This window comes from Stenella coeruleoalba, assembly GCF_951394435.1.
Source record: "Stenella coeruleoalba genome assembly, chromosome: 1".
In the NCBI taxonomy this organism is placed as follows: domain Eukaryota; kingdom Metazoa; phylum Chordata; class Mammalia; order Artiodactyla; family Delphinidae; genus Stenella; species Stenella coeruleoalba.
Genome location: NC_137169.1, coordinates 124,257,448 through 124,277,454, shown reverse-complemented (window position 1 = coordinate 124,277,454; position 20,007 = coordinate 124,257,448). Strand labels below are relative to the sequence as shown.

Sequence of the window (20,007 nt, the reverse complement as noted above, 5' to 3'; positions counted from 1 at the left end):
CCTGTTTGGGACTCTGTGCTTCCTGGACCTGGATGTCTGTTTCCCTTCTCAGGTTAGGGAAATTTTCAACTGTTATGTCTTCAAATACGTTCTGTGACCCTTTCTCTCTCTCTCTTCTCCTTTTGGGACCTCTGTGATGTGACTGTTAGTGCATTTGATGTCATCGTAGAGGTCTCTTAAAGTGTCCTCATTTATTTATATGTATATATTTTTTCTGTTCGGTGCCAGTGATCTCCACTGTTCTGTCTTCCAGCTCACTGGTCTGTTCCTCTGTATCATTTAGTATACTGTTGATTCCTTCTAGTGCATTTTTCATTTCGGTTATTGTATTCTTTGTCTCTGTTTGGTTGTTCTTTGTATTGTCCAACTGTTTGTTAAAAACTTACAACTTCTCACTCTGTTCATTCTTTCCTAAGTTCTTTGATCATCTTTACGATCATAACCTTGAACTTTTTCTCAGGTAGATTGCCTGTCTCCACTTCACTTAGTTGTTCTTCTGCGGTTTTATCTTGTTCTTTCATTTGGAACATGTTCTTCTGTCGCCTCATTTTGCCTAACTTGCTGTTTATAACATTGTGTTTCCATGTATCTGGTTGGTTACATTTCTTGACCTTGGGGAAGTGGCCTTCTGTAGGAGGCGTCCTGTACGTCCCAGCAGTGCACTCCTCTCTGGTCAGCAGAGCTGTGTGCTCTAGGGGTGCCCCCTCTGTGGGCTGCGTGGGTCACTCTGTTGTGGTGGGCTGACTGTGTGGGTGGGCTGGTTGGTTGCCAGGCCCTGCCTTGTGTGGAGGCTGCTGGTTGCCGTGACCAGGTCATGAGGTGGCCAACTGTGGAACCCAGGGGGCCCCCAGGGCTGGTGCTGGCTCACTGGGAGTAGAGTCAGTGGGGCTGTGGCCCGCTCTCTTCACTGGTGAGTGAAGCTACGTCCTGGGGCTAGTGCTGGCCTGCTGGTGGGCAGAGCCGGGTCCTGGGGGTCTGGCTGCAGGGCCCCAGGGTCCAGAGCTGGTGTCAGACTGCTGATCGTTGGGGCTGGCTCGTGATACAGCTAGCTGTGGGGTCCAGTGTGTTCTGAAGCTTGTGTTGGCCTGCTGGTGGGCAGGGCTGGGGCCCAGCTGGCCCCAGGGCTGGTGCTGACCTGCTGGTGGATGGACTGGGTCCTCCCACGGCAGGCTGTGGGCTGTGATGGTCCTGGGGCTGGTGTCCACCCATTGGTGTGGTGTCCACCCGTTGGCGTGTGAGGCTGGTCTGAAGGCTAGAGGAGGCTTACTGGTGGGCAGGGCCAGGGCCCAGGGGTTTCTGGGGCTGGTGTCTGCCCACTGGTCGGTGGACCTGGGTCCCAGGGTCTCTGGCTGTAGGTCTCTGGTGGTCCCGGGTCTAGTGCCTGTGCACTGGTGTGTGGGGCTGGGTCCTGGGCCCTCTGGTGGGCAGGGCTGTGTCCAGGGGATCATAAGGCAGCCTGTCTGCTGGTGGGTGGGCCTGTGTCCCTGCCTAGTTAGTTGCTTAGCCTGAGGCCGTCCCATTCCTGGTGCCTGTGTTCTGTTGGCTATGAGCGGGGCTGGGTCCTGAGGGTAATAAGCTAGAGGGAGGACTCCACGATGGTGCCTGCCTGCACCAGTGTCCTTGCGGTTGAACCAGCTCCCCAGAGTGGCTGCTGCCAGCGTCTGTGTCCCCAGCATCACAGGCCTGCCTCTCCGGGAGACTCTCCAAGATCAGCAGGTGGGTCTGACCCAGGCTCCTTTGAAATGACTGCTTCTGCCCTGGGTTGTGGAGCACGTGAGATTTTGTGTGTGCCCTGTAAGAGTGGGGTCTCTATCCCCACACAGCCCTCTGGGACTCCTGAAAGGAAGCCCTGCTGGCCTTCAAACCCAGACGTTCTGGGGGCTTGTCTCCCCCAGGCTGGGGCTCAGACCAGCCCGCTCGCTCCTGGGGGAGAACCTCCACAGCGTTTGCGGGTCGCCTCTCCTGCCCGTCTTGTGGTGGTTCTTTCGTACGTCTGTAGCTGTAGACGATCTCTTCTGGTCGGGCCTGGGCAGCAGTTGTTCTGTGCATAGTTATCCTGGTGCCCTGGGAAGAGGCGAGCTCAGGGTCTTCCTGCTCTGGCATCTTGGCGGCTCCCTCAGGGTTGGCTTTGTGTTTGTTTGTGTGGGTTTGGTTTTTGGTTTTGGTGGTGGCTCTAGCCTGGCTCTGAATTGTCACCATTTTGAACCTGGTTCTTCTTTCTGTGCGTAAACTTAAGTTTTCCTTGTATCTGCTGGACAGTCTCTGTTGGTGGCTGCGTGCTCTTGGGGGGTCGGGAGCGTCCAGGTGGAGATGTAAGAACCATGGGTGTGGAAGCAGCGGGCGGGCATCAGTGCTGCCCTGTTTCTGGAACTCAAGCAGGAAACGCTCAAGTATTGTGTTTGAAGTGTATCTAGGCTCAGGCCTGGGGCCTCTGCGTACTGAGGTGTTTGTTTTCAGCGTATATTGCTTGAAGCGGCCTCACACATTTCGGGAGCTTCATTTGGAATTCGGTACCATTAGATCTTTACGGAGTTTCCCTGCTCATTCACGGGGCGTTATTCCATGGTTAGGGTGAAACCTCTCTGACCTTGTGGTATTTTCCCAGGGTGTAACCCTGACGGATCTCCAGGAAGCAGAAAGGACGTTCAGCCGGTCGAGGGCAGAGCGTCAGGCTCAGGAACAGCCCAGCCCGAAGCCCGTGGGCCCCAGAGGGCTCAACGGCAGCGCCCAGAAGCATGAGCCCCTGGCAGCCCCTGCAGAGGAAGCTGGGGAGAGCCGCCAGCCCTGGGACCGGAGTCTGGAGGATCAGGTGAGCTCTCTGTGCTGAAAGCAGGTGGCTGGGGGGGTCTCTTCCCCACTGATAATTCCAGAACTGTCCTACTCTGCAGGGGACGCCTCATAGAACACGCTATTTACGTCCATCTTTAGTTGGCAGACCTGTGTAACTGAAAGAATTCAGAGGATGTTAGTCCTTAAGTGATCAATTTTTTCCTCTGGGAGTTAACTAATGCGCTTTTTTCCAGTTTTATTGAGATGTAATGGACATGTAATGTTACAACATGATTTGATGTGTGTACACGTTGTGAAATGATTACCACCATACTTTTGGTTAACTAAATGTGTCTTTCTATTCTGAAAAGAGAGATCTTGGTATAAAAAAAATGCAAATAGAAGTATAAGCATTTATTATTTAGTTTATGCCAGGCACAATTTTAACAATTTCAACATGTGTATTAAATTGTTTAATCCTCACAACAACCCTCTGAGGTAAGTATTATTATTCCTTCTTAAAATATGAGTCAGTGGCGTGACAGAGAGGTTAAGTAACCTGCCCAGCATTTTGCACGGCTAGGAAGAGGTCAAGGACTTCCCTGGCGGTCCAGTGGTTAGGAATTGGCGCCTTCACTGCTGGCCGCCCAGGTTCGATACCTCGTCAGGGAACTAAGATCCCACAAGCCACGCGACGAAAATAATAATAATATTGATTTGTGTGTGTGTCTGCCTATCTGTGTATGTTCTGGTGTTAGACTATTTGGGTTCAAACCGCAGTATCCTTACTAACTAGCTGTATGGCTTTGGGTAATTTATTTAACCTTGTTTTACATAGTTTCCTAATTTGTAAAAACAGAGCTTATAATAGAGGGTACTCCTTGTGAGGTAATACATGTATAGTGCTTGACACATTAAGTGTTCAGCAAATCTTAACTACTACGATGATGATGATGTACTTTTTTTTTTCATTCTTTTTTTTTTTGCATCTTTATTGGAGTATAATTGCTTTACAATGGTGTGTTAGTTTCTGCTTTATAACAAAGTGAATCAGTTATACATATACATATGTTCCCATATCTCTTCCCTCTTGCATCTCCCTCCTTCCCACCCTCCCTATCCCACCCCTCTAGGTGGTCACACAGCACCGAGCTGATCTCCCTGTGCTATGCGGCTGCTTCCCACTGGCTATCTATTTTACATTTGGTAGTGTGTATATGTCCATGCCTCTCTCTCGCTTTGTCACAGCTTACCCTTCCCCCTCCCCATATCCTCAAGTCCATTCTCTAGTAGGTCTGTGTCTTTATTCCTGTCTTACCCCTAGGTTCTTCATGACTTTTTTTTTTTTAGATTCCATATATATGTGTTAGCATACGGTATTTGTCTTTCTTTCTGACTTACTTCACTCTGTATGACAGACTCTAGGTCCATCCACCTCACTACAAATAACTCAATTTCGTTTCCTTTTATGGCTGAGTAATATTCCATTGTATATATGTGCCACATCTTCTTTATCCATTCATCTGTTGATGGACAATTAGGTTGCATCCATATCCTGGCTATTGTAAATAGAGCTGCAATGAACATTTTGGTACATGACTCTTTTTGAATTATGGTTTTCTCAGGGTATATGCCCAGTAGTGGGATTGCTGGGTCATATGGTCGTTCTATTTGTAGTTTTTTAAGGAACCTCCATACTGTTCTCTATAGTGGCTGTACCAATTTACATTCCCACCAACAGTGCAAGAGGGTTCCCTTTTCTCCACACCCTCTCCAGCATTTAGTGTTTGTAAATTTTTTGATGATGGCCATTCTGACTGGTGTGAGATGATATCTCATTGTAGTTTTGATTTGCATTTCTCTGATGATTAATGATGTTGAGCATTCTTTCATGTGTTTGTTGGCAGTCTGTATATCTTCTTTGGAGAAATGTCTATTTAGGTCTTCTGCCCATTTTTGGATTTGGTTGTTTGCTTTTTTGTTATTGAGTTGCATGAGCTGCTTGCAAATTTTGGAGATTAATCCTTTGTCAGTTGCTTCATTTGCAAATATTTTCTCCCATTCTGAGAGTTGTCTTTTGGTCTTATTTATGGTTTCCTTTGCTGTGCAAAAGCTTTTAAGTTTCATTAGGTCCCATTTGTTTATTTTAGCCTTCAAAGTCCTCTTTTCTCTCTCCCTTTTCAACCAAATATATACGTATATGTAATAACCATTTAGGCAGTTGGGTGAACGCTTATTTTGACTTTTAATTTGATGGTACAGTATTATAAAATAAAAGATTTTACTAGGAAAAAAAAGCAGAGGTGGAGCAAGGCGTTGGCTCCGCAGCTTGCCCTCCTCACCACTAGTACGTTGTTCTACAAACTTCTGCAGACCCAAGCACTCACAGAGCACCCTTATTCTCGGCCACAAGCTGTCACTTTGGGGTAGACGTTTTGACTTACGGTCCATTTCTCAATTGCAGTTGATAGTCAGAGTTATAGGGTTATATTTAAGGTGATCGTAACTCCTGGTTTACCTAAGATTGTTCCAGTGACAGCTTTTATCTCTGGGTAATTATCAGTACTGTTCCTTTTCACTCTCAGAAATGTCCTAGCTGGGATGATAAACTTTATGGTCAACATAATTACGGGAGAAGAAAGTCTTCTTGCTCTAACTTTGAATGGCTAGGCTGCATAAACTAACCGAGGTTCTGTTGTTCGTTTCCTTTGTTTTATTGGCTATTTTTTGAGTACTTATTACATACTAGAAACCATTGTAAGCACATAACATACATTCTCATTTAATCCTCACAGCCCTCTCTGAGGAAGATATTATTATCCCTGTTTTATACATGAGGAAGCAGAGATCAAAACTCAAGTCACGTACTTAAGGTCACACAGCTCCTTCAAGCTGGAATTGGAGCCATGTTCTCTCAGACTCCCAAGCTGACTATATTTTATTGCTTCTGTCTCTATAATTTATAAACAAATTTATACAGTCTCTGCATGTAGTAAGAATTTCTTTATCTCTGCATGTTCAACAAGCCACATTAAGGTTTATTGTCAAGCTGTGTCTGTCCTAACTCTCAAGGAAAAAAAAAGTTCAAAAGGGAAAGTGGGAATTTTTTTTTTTTAATTTTTATTTATTTGGGGTTTGGGGGTGTGGCATGCGGGATCTTAGTTCCCCAACTAGGGATCAAACCTGTGCCCGCTGCAGTAGAAGCACGTGGTCTTAACCGCTGGCCCGCCAGGGAAGTCTCAGAAAGCGGGAATTTTTCAGAAGTGTCAGTAAGCCTAGTGATGGCAGGTTGGTAGAACGCTCAGATTTGGTCTGTCTTCAGATAACTCCTGCATTGTTTCTTCACATTCCTGAGCTTCTTCGTTTCCTACGTAAACCTTACCTTTCAGTGCGCCATCTTAAAAAGGCCATCATCCTTCCTATTTGCGGTGCACAATCAAAGGAATTTTTATTACCAGGGTTGGTGCCCCCTAGTGCCCTTTGATCAGTTTAGGAAGAGCTGTCCTGGACTGCTGTCAGCCTGTAGCATCTTCAGAGCAGGCGTCTAGAACTCTTTCCTATCTGGCTAATTACTTATAAGCCTCTTGATATAGAAAAGCCCATTTTTAATAAACGTGCTGTCCTTACCCTTTGGTTAGACTTGACCTCTGACATCTCATCATGTGGATTGTTCCAGCCTGTGTATCGTCGCCTGAGGATTCCGGCTCAGCCAGACAAACCCATGACACCAGTGTCACCTCCTGCCCCGAGACCCTCCCTCTACACCAGTTCCTACCTGCTCCGGACGGGTAGGTCTTCAGCCCCTGATTCAGAGAGTTCAGAGCCCCCCGCCAGCCCTGCAGGGGCAAAGGAAATGGACAAAAACGGTAGGTCGAGCTTCAGAAACCGCACCCTCCTCCAGTGCACGTGCCCCAGGTTCTTAAGATCCATGCTTTGTTTTCTCTCTGACCAGAGGGCGAAGAAGCAGATTTGGGTGATCAGTCATCTAACAGGCTGTCCATTCGTGAGAGGAGGCGGCCCAAGGAGCGACGAAGAGGCACAGGCATCAACTTCTGGACGAAGGATGTAAGTGGGCTGTCTGTGCTGGGACATCTCGCATTACGCTGGGTTGCCCGCCGTCCTGTGTGTCGGGCTCAAAAGGAAGAGTTCCACACGGGGCCCTGAATCGTGCAGATTGAGAAAAAGAGCAGCCGAAGAAAGACTCCACTAGTGTGGGACTCATTAGGAATGTTCTGGCTGGGACGCCCAGGGCCTAGGACAGTGCCGAGCACACGGGAGGCAGGCAGCAAATAAGCGGGGAATTTACAGCAGCCGTGCAAACAAATACAACAAGTGCGTAAGCCGCTCAGACTTAGCAGCCCCCCAGCGGCCCCTGAGAGTCCCGTGGTGAGTCAGCAGTACCTCAGCGTCGTGTGTGTGCAGGTGCTAACCAAGTATTTCAGGGGCACTGCCAGAATCTCGAGAATTTCAGAATTTCATCAGACTCAGGTTTACTCTTTTGGAGAAAAAAAGGAACAAGTGCTATAAAACAGCTTGACTTTGGCTTTTAAACGGAGACAGGGGCTGCTGTGCCTCCTGATGACGAGCATACACTCAGTTCTTTCCTTCCCCTCTGGTCTGTACCCTGCTCACTCAGCCTTGTCACTGGCATTTAACAGTCAGGTGGCCAAGATCAGGTCCCTGGTCACTAGTGACTCATTTGGAATTAGATGGACCATTCAGTGAGACAAGACATGAGACAATGATGGTCGCCTGTTAGAGACTACTAGACGAAAGTGTTTGATTATTATAGGACCAAATGGGCTGACAGCTACTGACAAAGCCCAAGTGAGATCCGTCTGTCTTAAAGATTCTCCTTTTCCTGCCAGATTCATTGGATTCTTTGACAGCAAGTGGTGCTCCTGAGGTGCTGCTAAAAGCAGCAGTGACAGTGCCCTTGGCCGTCAGCCCTCACTGCCCAGGTGCATAATTGATGGGGCTGACCTTGTTGCCTCCAGGGGTGCCTGTGACCGTGATCCTCTTGTCTTTTTTCTTTCTCCCTTTCCAGGAAGATGAAACTGATGTCTCGGAAGAGGTGAAAGCAGCATGGGTAAGCAACCAGCAGTGAGGCTGCCACCGTGGGGCTCAGCGTCCCCGTAGGGCTCATCCCTGCTCGCGTGCACACAGTTAACAGAAGGAAGAGCAGGCTCTGTGCAGACTTGGGTCTAGGGAGAGTTTGGAGGTGGACGCTCCTCTGCAAGATGGGACGGGTGCTCGCTGGTATACTGTTTTCTTTCCTTTTTCTTTAAATTGGTTTATTTATTTTATTTTTGGCCGCGTTGGGTCTTCGTTGCTGTGCGCAGGCTTTCTCTAGTTGCGGCGAGCGGGGGCTACTCTTCGTCGCGGTGCGCAAGCTTCTCATTGAGGTGGCTTCTCTTGTTGTGGAGCACAGGCTCTAGGTGCACGGGCTTCAGTAGTTGTGGCACGCGGGCTCAGTAGTTGTGGCTCGTGGGCTCTAGAGCGCAGGCTCAGTAGCTGTGGTGCCTGGGCTCAATTGCCCCGTGGCATGTGGGATCTTCCTGGACCAGGGATGGAACCCATGTCCCCTGCGTTGGCAGGCAGATTCTTAACCACTGCGCCACCAGGGAAGTCCCCCGTTTTCTTAAATGGTGTAACAATGCCCATGTTCTTGAACGAGTTTCCTGCATTTTTCAGTGCCTCCTGCCAGGTTCTAACACAGTTCGGGCTCTTTTTCTCTGTTGTGCTATTGGATGGTATAAAGTACTTTGAAATCTTGGGAAGAAAAGTGAAGAGTGATACTGTTTCTCATGGATCTACCTCCTCTCCACGCTAACAGAGAGAAACACAAGAGTGAATAGTGTAAACAGTCCAGAAATCACTTACATTTGACTTTGAAATAAGGTTTAGCTCCTTGGCTCTTGTGTAACCAGACCCCTTAAGGCCTGGCACCCAGCTCTTCTCTGCTGTGGGCACCCCAGGCCAGCTTTCCTGAAGCTCCAGGTTCCCGTAAGCCACTCACATGTGATAGAAAGTTAATGCTTTTCTAGTGCCATTAGTACCATTTTTCTTTGGTTTTTGTTTTGTTTTGTTTCGTTTTGGTTTGTTTGTTTATTTGGCCTCACTACACAGGTTGCAGAATCTTAGTTCCCTGACCAGGGATCAAACCAGGCCACGGCAGTGAAAGCGCCGAGTTGTAACCACTGGACCACCAGGGAAGTCCCTAGTACCATTTTTCAAGAAGGAAGGGATTTGGTTTTGACTAAATGAATTGAGACTCCATGTACATTTCTATTGGGAATTATGTAAGAAGATGGCCTTTTTTCTACCCTACAGTTGTGTGACAGTATGTTCTCAGAATATGTTTAATAACTCATACCGAAAATGAAAACTAATTTGTTTTTAGCAGAGGAAGTAGAAATGCTATATTATGTCATTGACCTGCCTGTATTTTGGTCGAGATCCTAAACAGTCAGCAGGGGCCTCCAGAAAGCAGTGCCCATGGTGGCGTGGTGAGAGCTGCCTGCGTGCAGCTGCAGCCGGGGCTGCCTCACGGGGAGGAGTGGACGTTGGGTGCAGATGCCGCGTGGAGGCTCCCCGGGGCAGGGGGGGTGTGCACACGACAGTGACTTCATTCCACAGGGGCTTGGGGAGGCTTCAGGGGATGAAGAGTGAACGCAGGAGAGCCTCTGTGGGGAACTATATTAGAAAACCCCTAACGAGAGATCCCGGGTGCTGACTACAGAGCACTGAAGTGGCCCGTCACCCATAGAGGGTCATAGAGGCCGGTGAGCTCCACGGAGGGAGTTACACAGGAGAGCTTGGTGTTGGCCACTGTCTCTGTCAGTGAAAATCTTTGCCTGCACGTTTCTAAGCTACTTGGTGTGAAAAGTCCCTGCCTGGCGCACCAGGCAAGGGCCACGAAGCTGCCTCTGATGCCATGCTTCCCAGAGAAGTTCACTGAACGACCATTACAGAAAAGATTTTCTGATTGGTGAGATTTGACATAGAGTCATTTGTCAGACTGAAAAATGGTCCACTCATCCCATTGCTCGAGGCATCTGCCAGTGTTCACCGCATGTCCAGCAGACGCCAGCGTGAGTCTTCAGAGAGGAATGAAGGGCCAGTCCTCTCTCTAATGGGAACTGAGTGTGTGCAGGTGCGCCAGCACTCACAGCATGCCCGGCATGTCTCCTGCCCACCACGGTGCCCAGGGGCGGCAGCATCCTGACCCCGGCCTGTGTTAGCGCAGCTCTGACTGGTTCTCTCCCGAGCGCTCGTCCAGTCTTGGCAGCGTGATGCCGGGATCCATACGGGCCCACAGAACAACAGGCCTGTCCCTGTAAATTGTGGAAATCTAACCTCAAGATGGTCAGGACTGTGTCACAATCGCTCTCCCACTCCAGGAATCTACTGTTTTTTAAGTTAACTCTTCCCAAGACTCTGACATCTGTTATTTTAAATTGGGATAGATTTACAGTCAGTGAACTGCACAGACCTAAAGTGTACTGTTGGATGAGTTTTGACAGTTGTAATCAGTGGTGTAGCCACCACTCAAGTCAAGATGCAGAACTTTTCCGTCACCTTGAAAAGTTCCCTCGTCCCCCATCCCCTGTCCTGAGAGGCAGCCGCTCTTCCGAGTGCCGCCAGCATAGAGCAGTGTTGCCTGTTCTTGAGCCTCGCGTACGTGGAATCAGTCGGTGATAATACTTCACTTTAAGGGTAGAAAGGAAACTCTGTCTCCAGCAGAGTTGGAACTAAAATGATTCCACATGTGCACAGATGCTCTCCTCTTCTCGAAGATTCTTCAGCCTCTCACCCATATATCAGTAACAAGAGCATGGCTAAGAAAACCTTTCTGTTGTTTAACCTTAATCTCTGTAGACATCGTGGAAATTTATTTCTTTTTGTGGACCTAAGCTAGAAAAATGTAACCAACATTTGTATACAGGTAAGGTTGATGGCCAGGAACGGCCCTGATGTTTGTCATGCAGTCTGGGAGGGAGGAAGGAGGCTAGTCATGCATTTCTTTGTTGGTGACACAAGGGACGCTGAGAAGGCTGGGGGCTTGGTCGGGGCCCTGCACAGTGCGTGCTTTTAATCAAAACCATCCCCGCCGGAAAACCGACAATGAGCACGGGGCTTCATGTCTTAGCAGCCGCTTAGCCCATGTGCTTAGAGCAGATGTGCGTGGTTGTCTGCGTTAGACGGGTGACCGACCGTCTCCAGAAGTCCTAATATAGCCTGTATCTTGCTAAGTGAAAAAGAAACTGAGTCTGGATTTGACGTGAGGAAGGAGGTACCGCAGTCAGAAGTGCCGCCCCCTGCACTGCTCGTGAGGCACAGGCGCTGGAGCAGTCACGGGCACACTGCAGTGCTGCTGGCCCTTGGACTCTTCTCGTCCTCTCTTCACTTGCGTCTTTGGCCTGCCTTCATTCTGCTTAACGCTGAGTTTCCTCTACGTGTTCTTGTCCTCTGAAGCAGACTGTTGCCCAGGCCAGTTCTGATATATGATTGAATTTATCACTAGAGGGAGCAAGTCGTCAGAAGAAAAGATGGTGAACAAGCAGAATGGTGTCTAAGGAAGCTGAACAGGAGACGGATTGCTTTTGTTTTAAAGGAATTGTTGACCAGCCCAGTTCAATGCAGTGAAGTTACCCGCCTCCCAAATTTGGGCATCTTAGAATTGGGAAGGAACTTAGAAGAAACTTGGGTTAGGAACCTCGTTTTACAGTTAAGAGAACAGGCCCAGGGCAGTTAGGAAGTACTTGGGGACGTGAAAGCTCTAGGTGAGCGCCCTGTGCCCCGTGTCAGGGAGCCTTTATGGGACTGTGGTGGGGCCGACCTCACATCGCCCTCCATTCCCCATCCTTTTTTTTAAGGGATGCAGGTGAGCAGTCAGATGAAGAGGTCCATCAGGTGAGGTGTGGATGTGTCCCAAGGTCAGAAGCTTTGTCCCCATGGAGGTGGTTGTACCACCCGCCCGGCATGTGGATATTACACCAACCCAGGAGTTCTCCAGACCTCATAGTTTAGGGATTTTTATGGAGGCTTCAACATGGGCATAATTCATTATTAACTCAATCTCCACTCCCTTTACCTTCCCCCCAGAAGATGGAGGGTGAGTCTAAAAGTTCCAAGTTTTTTTTTTTTTTTCTTAAAGTATAGTTAACATACAGTATTCTGTAAGTTGCAGGTGTACAATATAGTGGTTCACAGTTTTTAACGGTTATACTCCATTTATAGTTATTATAGAATATTGGCTATATTCTGCATGTTATGCAATGTGTCCTTGTCGCTTATTTTTTACCCAGTAGATTGTACCGCTTACTCCCCCCTGCCCCCATTCTTACATTTGTTTTTTACTGAGCAGGTTACATGTTTGAATTGAGCTGCTAGTGGCATCTCGCCTCCTTGAGTAAAGGAAGGTCTTCTTGAAGGACACCTCGAAAGCCTCCTGAGAGTTTCAGGTTCAGTGGTAGAGGGTCAGCCTTCTCCTGCCAGGTGGGAGGGTACTTATGGAGAGAGGGTACATAAGTAGGTGGGTACTTATGTCTGTCCATCCTTCAAATAGGAAAATGCTTCTCCCTCTAGAATCCCTATTGCTTTTAGGCAAATCCGGTGGCATCAGTCTGAACAGAATCACGACACTTTACCTTCAAAGTCAGCAGTGTAGCGTCCAGTCCAGAGTGGAGCCTGTGGTCTGGTGGCTAACCCTCCTGCAAGAGGCCTTGGTTATAAGAGACACTGTTAAGGAAGCATTGACCAGTAGGTTGTTCAGATACCGGCCGTAGATAACCGGTAGCAGCTAGTCGGGAGAGACCTTGGTCAAGTGTGCAGAAGATATAAGTGATTAAACGTTAAGACTTTCAAACTAAATCAAAGAGAGGCTCAAAGTGAAATTTGCCAGCAAAGCTTGGTTTTAAACTAAGCTTTAACAGAAAATAAAACTTGCTTTGGGAGCCATTTGGCCCCAGAAGTATCTCTAATACCAAAAGCCACTAAATGCATTTCCCATTTTGTCCTGCCTTCTCTTTTATAAGCTTCTCGTGTATTCACTGAACAAGTACTTCCAGGTGCCTGTGGGCAGGGGTGCAGCAGTGAACAGAAAGCCCTGTTCTCGTAGAGTCTCCATTCTGGTGAAGCAGGCGGGCAGCGAGTAAAATGAACGTGCCAAGCAAACGGTGTGTGGAAGATGAAAAGCCGTGTGGAGTGGCTCCAGGACTCAGGAGCGGGGAGTGCAGGGCGGGGGGCGCTGAGCATCTAAGGGGGGGTCGGTGTCGGCCTTGGCGCGAAGGCAGCACTGGAGCCCAGCGTGAAGGGAGTGAGTGGGGAGCCCCGTGGATGTGCGCAGGCAGAGGGAACAGAACCTGCGGGGCCGTGAGGCAGGAGGACAGGCAGGACCTGTGAGGAGACGGCGTGGGCATGAGAGCCCGCGGCAGAGCCCGGCGGTTGGTGCCAGGGCGTGCGAGCCCGTGTAGAGCTCTGCGCAGCAGAGGGGCAGGAGTCACATTCTGGGGGGACTCCGCCTGCTGTTTGGAGAAGACCCTCTATGTCACCCTAACCCAGGACTGACGAGGGGTTTGGGCCAGGTGATCGCGGGTGGTGAAGATGCTGAGAAGTTTTCATATGCACAGCGTATTTCAGACTTAGAATCAGCAAGACTTCTGCGGGATTGGGTATACGGTGAGAAGAACAGAGGGGGGTCAAGGTTGGCACCAAAGCTTTTGGCTCAAGTGCCTGAGAGGGTGGAGTTTTCATGAACTGAGATGGAGAGGACTCTGGAAGGGCAGGCCTTTGGGTTTGGCTCTAGAAGCCCTGGATTTGATGTGTCTGACCGCCGTCCACAGGGAAATGTCAGGGGCGGAGTTGGAGGTACAGACTGGATGCAAACATGCAGGTTGTCTCGGGAACCATGACATCGGAGCAGCTCACCAAGAGTGCAAGTGTAGACAGAGACGCCCAGGAAACGGGCAAGTCAGAGCACTTGGCTCTGAGAATGTGACTGCAGTTTCCCCCTTTTCCAGAACAAAGTCAGGCAAACAAAGCACGCTCACACAGAACAGCAGGTAGTTTGCGTATTATTTCACCTGCTTTTCTCAACTGGTGCAGGGCTGTTCCCCGTGAAAGCTGCCTGGCCTGTTTGTGGAAGAGCCATGTAGTTGTGGAGGAGAGCCAGTTCCTGGAGCTCCCCTGACAGCTTCTGAAACAGAAATTACTGCCTCTCTGCAGACCTTGTCTGGAGGTCTCTGAAGACCAGGAATGTCATAAGACTTTTTGTTACAGGAGAGGAATTCTACCGATTAACTGTATCTACAAATGATCTTTTAAGCTGACTCAGCTTTTGGTTCCCTTTGCCTTACCTGACTTCCCTCAGTTGATTGCATCTTTGAATAACTAGCGCTCCATTTCACTTAAGGAGAGGCTTTCCTTGAAAACCTCATTTCTAGGTGCTGCTCATCTGTACCAAACTCTGGTTTATCCCTGTGCTGCCTACAATGGCGGTCGTAGGCTTGGGGTTTTAGAACCGAAAGCAGCTCTAAACTTCTGCCCTCCCCTTCCCTCCCCTCCCCTCCCTCCCCTCCCTCCCCTCCCTCCCGTCCCCCTCCCACATCACATACCTTGCAGGATCTCAGGTCCCCGACCAGGGATTGAACCCAAGCCACGGCAGTGAGAGCGCCAAGTTCTAACCACTGGACCACCAGGGAATTCCCTAAACTTCTCATTTTAGAGATCGCAGCTGAGGAGGCCCAGAGAGAGGGAGCACAGCTGTGTCTAGGGCTTTGCACCGCATTCTCCTGAGTCTGTCTGTTGTGTATGTTGGGTGATGTACTGTCACAACAGGCTAGGCGTGCAGACCCAGGAGCTGGGCTCCCGGGGCAACCCCACCTTGACCGCTGAACTGCTTTGGACGAGATGCTTCAGTTTCCTCATCTGTAAAGTGGGGATAATAATAGTGTCTACCTCTTAGAGTTGTAAAATGAAAATGAGTTAATGCATTTAAATAGTTAGAGATGAGTAACAGCCACTCAAATTATTTTCCAAATCTGTAGGTTCCTAAATCTGGATGAGAGAATGGCTTTTGGAATACTCTCACTGACCTCAGAATCATGTGATTTTGAAGTTAAGTTATTAATTTATCCATAAAGAATGGATTCTTTGAAGAGTCAGAGAAGTAGCTCAGGCTCCAGCGTGTGCTTGTGCTCTGAAAATGAACCTGATGAGTTTTGAGAAATAAATCTTAGAAGCAGTTGCTGAGGCAGGGACAGAAATGAGTAGAGAAGGAAGGACCGAGAACTCAGTGTTTCCTAGTTTGCTTGGAGCCCTTTGAAGGCCTGAGGAGAACAAGCCCCTGCACATCTCTGTGTCCTCAAGCAGGCTTTAAGCCTTCTGCCTAAACACCCTCCCGTTTCTGTTTTTCTGCATGTGTTCCCACAGATCTTCACCACTCCCCCCACTCTCTTTCTTCGAGTAAATAACGGCCCTTTTTCCTACTTGCTCTGAGTTTTCACAGTCTTGCGTCTGGCTGTTTGCTGGATCTTCACCCCTCTGTCAAGCAAGATTTTGAACTTGTTACTTAACCTTGTGAAGCCCCTTTATCTGCTGGAGGGCGTCCAGCGATTTTCTGTCCGCTCCACCGCTGGGCAGTGTCTTCGCCATTCTCCTTTTAGGTAAAAGCCTAGGACTGTTTTGCTTTCCCTTCTCTCTGGGGCCTGATTGCCTAATATGGTAAAGTATGTCCCAGACAAGCCTGTGCTGTTGAGATAGAACCAACAGTCTAAGTTTAAAGACGCGGTAGGTAAGCTCTCGGGTGGAGTTGCTTATTTCTGTAGTAAAGTAGTAGTTTTCACAGTGTACCGTAAAGCCACCATAATCTTTGTTTTTAAGCAAGCCACTCTTCCTTTTAATCGAGTGAAAAGATAGTAAAATATAGATTTTCCTCCCTCAGCTTCTTTATCTTCAGCCAGATAAGAAGAGGAGGAGGAAGGGGTGGTTAGCGTGTCCCTAGAATGAGCGGGCTGGGGAAGCCCGGGAAATTTGATGATAATGCTCATAGGAATAGATTTAATGAGAGGGCCGTCATGAACAGCCCCCAGGGCTCGGCAGACTCTCCGCGCAGGCCGTCGGGGTCCCAGCAGTGACGACGGGGGGCCGGGGGTGCGGGTGGAGAGACTGGGAAGCGCCTTCTGTCCAGGCTGCGTGAGGGGGCTTCTCCAGCTGTGACTCCACGCTCACTGGACGGCCTCTCCTTTCACTGCACACTTGCTCTTGCTTTGCAACCGTCGTTCTTAAAATACTACAGCTGCTGGGATTTGCTATATATGGGTCATACTTGTGCCTTGCTGTAGCCAAGCTGTATAAACCATCTTGAGAACAAAGTTTCCTTTGGCATCTTCCTTCCTTTTAAGGACTCTATTAATTTTGGGTCATGCCATTGCCAAGCAAATCTCAGTAATCAAAATACACATGTATTCCTTTCAGACCCGGTAATTTTTGGACCCACTGTCCCACGTCATCAGTGAATTCTGCTTCAGTCAGAAATCGTTTTTAAGATAGAATAAATTGACCTTCAAGGTATCTGTTTGAGCTTTGCTCAATGTCTTATACAAAGATGTGAACTTTATCAACTGCTGAGGGTAGGACAGTTAACCTCTTGACCTTGCCTTTTATTCCATTCTCTTCCTTCTCCGACTGCCTTTAAGGTATCCGTTTTTGTTAGTGACCTGTAACCTTATGTCTCTTTGTTGGAGGGATGCCAGTGAGCTTGAAACTCTGCTGGAACTTGTCTTTCATGATTACAAAGGCAATGCGTTTCATTATAGAAAATATACGAAGTACAGAAAAGTGTAGAGAGTATTTCTAGAGGAGGCTGTCCTTTTAGGGGTCACCGCGATGGCTGACGTTGTGGATGCGTTTCGTGGTCAGGGGCCAGGGAAGCCAGACACCCTTGTGTGTCCCGTAAAACAGACAGTTGTCCCGCAGCTGGGCTTCTCACCGTCTCCCTGGACAGTCAGAGATAAAAGCCTTTCTGTTATCCGAGTTCAAAACCCAAGTTGATTTTATGTATGAACTCACATTTTTTGGCAGAGGGAGGTTCTAAATATCCAACCACCGTGTCAGCTGAGGAGAAATTGCACCTTGGTTTTGCTCACGCCTGGCAGCAGTGCCTCCTGCACGATGACGTCATCGCACAGCACACCCCTTCGTGACAGTCCTGTGGGGGGGTCCACGCCTCCGGCTGCTCCATGGCACCTCCCAGTATTACTGGCCCCCAGGTTTACACATTGAAATACGTGTTTCATTATAAATGATTTTCTGTTTGTTTCTTCTTCGTGTTTAATTATTGATTTTTGTGATTTTAGCTGAGTTTTACATCTAAGAATTTCATTTCAGGATAGTCAAAGTCGGGGCGGGGGTGGGTAGAAGATATTTGTTATAAAAGGAGATTCATACCGCTATAAAGAATAAGAAAAAGTTGTCTAAGTCATTCACTCAAAAGAGATAATGTTTGACGTTACGGTGAATCTCCTGCCGGTATGTTTCCTAAGAGTTTTTTTTTCCAAGACCAGAGGAGGATCGTTCCCGCCCTGAGCACTCCTGGGACCCCATCATTACCGTGGCGGCAGCTTCCTGTGAGGTTGTCTTCAGAGCACTCAGTCTGTGCTGGCTTTGATCGTGGAGAGCCTCCAGGGATAATTGCTTCCCTTTCAGTGCAGTCTGGGGGTTACCTTAGTTACAGGAGTCTTCATTTCTCCTGTTGATGGTGTGGCTGGAGAGCTTTAACCATGGCTTAAGCTTAGCTAATGCCAGCGTTCTAGCCCCATGATCGAGGTGGAAAGCTTAGTGTGGGATTTGCAGCTCTTTCTCAGTGAGCGAAGTGTTTATAGATCTGCCCCAGCAGGAATGTTGAGCTTGAGGCACTGATAGATGTCGCCTTTCCCGGTGTTGTTGTGGGAGGACCGGAGGGGTAGGGTGGTGGGGTGAATGGTCACAGTTTACCAGTCTTCATTTTCTCCAGCTCCGTCTTCGGTCAGGCAAGCTCAAGAATCAGAGAGCAGGCATTTAGGGACATGAATTTCTTCCATGAAAAACCATAATATTCTATCCAAACGTAACCCTGTAAGGTACACAAATGTTCCCACAGGTGTGCCTTAGCAGTGCATGCTTTCCTGTGCTTTTAACATTTTTTGTCTTCTTACAACCCAAACTCTTACACTGTGAATTATGCCAACGTTATTGGCTACTGAGAAGAGAGAAGGGACTTTTAAAAAGCCCTTTAGCCAATTAATAGCTCAAATGAAAATACTTAGTATGGTCTTGGAGCTTATAGCTCCGGTTATATTCCTGAAATATTTTTCAGGTTATAGAAGCATTTTAAGAGGAAAATAACATGTTTGGATCTCGTTTAACCAAGTGAAACAGTTCATGCGTCAAGATGGGGCTTTGCCTGGCGCTGAGGGACTTTCAGAAGTACTTCACCAAGGTGGCGGTCACGGGGCTGTCATCACCGAGTGCTGCGGTCTCCCTTTCCCCGAGTGCCCGGCTGCTGTGGAGGGTCCACATTCTGCGCCCTGGGGGGAGGCGGCGGGCAGGTGTCCGGGCCTATTCTTCAGCAGTGGGTGCGGAGGGGCGGCCAGCCTAGTCCTGGTCTCGGCACCTACCGCTCTAGGTCAGGGCTCAGCAGACGCTTTATGTGAAGGGCCTGACCGTCAGCGTGTTCTGCTTTGCCGGCCACAGGGTCTGTCGCGCCTGCTCGGCTCTGCTGTCCAGTGGGAAAGCAGCCGTGGACAGTGCGTCATGAATGGGCGCGGCTGTGTTCCAATAAAACTTTATGCACAAGCAGGCTGGTGGGCTGCACTCGGCCTCCGGGCCAGGCCCCGGTTTGGCAGCCTCTGCTCTAGGTTCCCGGCTCAGAAGGAGTTTGCTGACGTCAGCGTGGCTCCAAGCGCCCACTGTCCCCCATCCAAGCACTCCTTTGGTAATGCCGCATCTTGCTGACTCTGGAGCACGACTGACGGCTCGTGGGCAGGGGAGTCACCTGTTGCGAGGCGTCCGTGTCGTCTGTCCTCAGCCGGAAAGGCACTGGTGGATTTTGGTCCCACTGCAGGAAACGTGGCCAAGCTTCCCGAAGGAGGAGCCCAGGAGGGAGAGTGTCTGTCTTCTGTATCGTCCACATGGAGTTTCTCTGCTCTGTTACAGGTCTTTACCTTCTGAGGAGAAAGTCTGAGATGGTGGGTTCCCGGTCTGTCCCTTATCGGCGTTTCTCACCTGAGCCGTCCCTTCCTACCTCCCAGGGACCTACAGGCACGGCTGGACGCAGGCAGTCGCTTGCCACGTGAGAAGTGCAGCTCCTTGTAGGCTCTGACCACAGCCGAGTTGGCGCCTGAGGCTCACAGGTTCTTAGGAGGGTGCCTGTCCAAAGGTCGTTGCTTGCTGTCAGTCACTCTAACGGCTGGTTATCATTTGAATTCCTCAGGAGTAGATTCTGGAATTTATTGTCTTTTGCCTTGTTAACTTTCAGTCTGCAGAATATATGCAGGAAGAATTGCGGGCGGGGGGGCGGATTTGCAGAGGGGTTGACATAAATCTTCAAAGCTTTGACCCTGCTTTTACTTGAAATGATATTTAAAAGGAGTGGATTTTTAGAAAGAAGCTAATGAAATTTTGATCCTTCAACAATTTTAGGGAAAAAAGTGATGAAAGCTGACAGTGATCTGTCACAGTAAAGACTCCTGTCAGATGTGGGAGCTGATGATAGGTTAGCACAATTAATTTTGTGCCAAGTGAGCAAAACCAGACCTTCTCTTGAGAATACGGGTCTACCTAACGTGTGCCTGTTGTCCAAGAAGTCTCTTGGGTCGCTGGTGACCTTTGGTGCTCAGGAATAAAACAGTGAAATACCGTTCGGGCACCTGCGAGATTATTTCTGGCGTGCTTGACTCGGAGCTCTGGGCAGGCTTGGGTACTGGCGCCCAGCGAGCTGAGCGGTTCTCAGTGATGACGGGTGAAGGTAACAGGTAGAGCTTCTGCCGTCGTCGTCCTCAAGCTGGTCAGGAAGAACCAGTGCGGTCATTTGTTTAGGACATGGATTTTCGAGCCTCTCCCCGCGCGATTCCGAATTGGTGGAGGGTGGAAAGCCTGGGAGCCTGCATCATACAAGCCTCCAGGGGAATCCCAACGGGCAGGTTTCACAGACACTGTCCTTGAGGTACGTGAACGTTTAGGGGTTGCTAGCATCCC

At 49.0% G+C, this 20,007-nt stretch overlaps 1 protein-coding gene across 10 annotated transcripts in view; it reads left to right on the top strand.

Moving 5' to 3' along the window:
- Window positions 1–20,007, top strand: part of PPP1R12B (protein phosphatase 1 regulatory subunit 12B) — a 192,901-nt gene that overhangs the window by 111,365 nt on the left and 61,529 nt on the right. For 7 of the 10 annotated variants that reach the window (XR_013830218.1, XM_079934558.1, XM_079934557.1 and 4 more), the window contains 4 exons: window positions 2,606–2,809; window positions 6,446–6,635; window positions 6,722–6,834; window positions 7,817–7,858. Coding sequence is in view for 9 of the 10 variants with exons in the window: in XM_079934558.1 (XP_079790684.1) it covers window positions 2,606–2,809; window positions 6,446–6,635; window positions 6,722–6,834; window positions 7,817–7,858 (549 nt within the window). In the remaining variant the exon portion in view is untranslated. Of the gene's footprint in view, window positions 1–2,605; window positions 2,810–6,407; window positions 6,636–6,721; window positions 6,835–7,816; window positions 7,859–16,854; window positions 17,094–20,007 lie in introns of those variants that run through there. The other 3 variants (XM_079934559.1, XM_079934562.1, XM_079934563.1) reach the window with 3 other exon arrangements.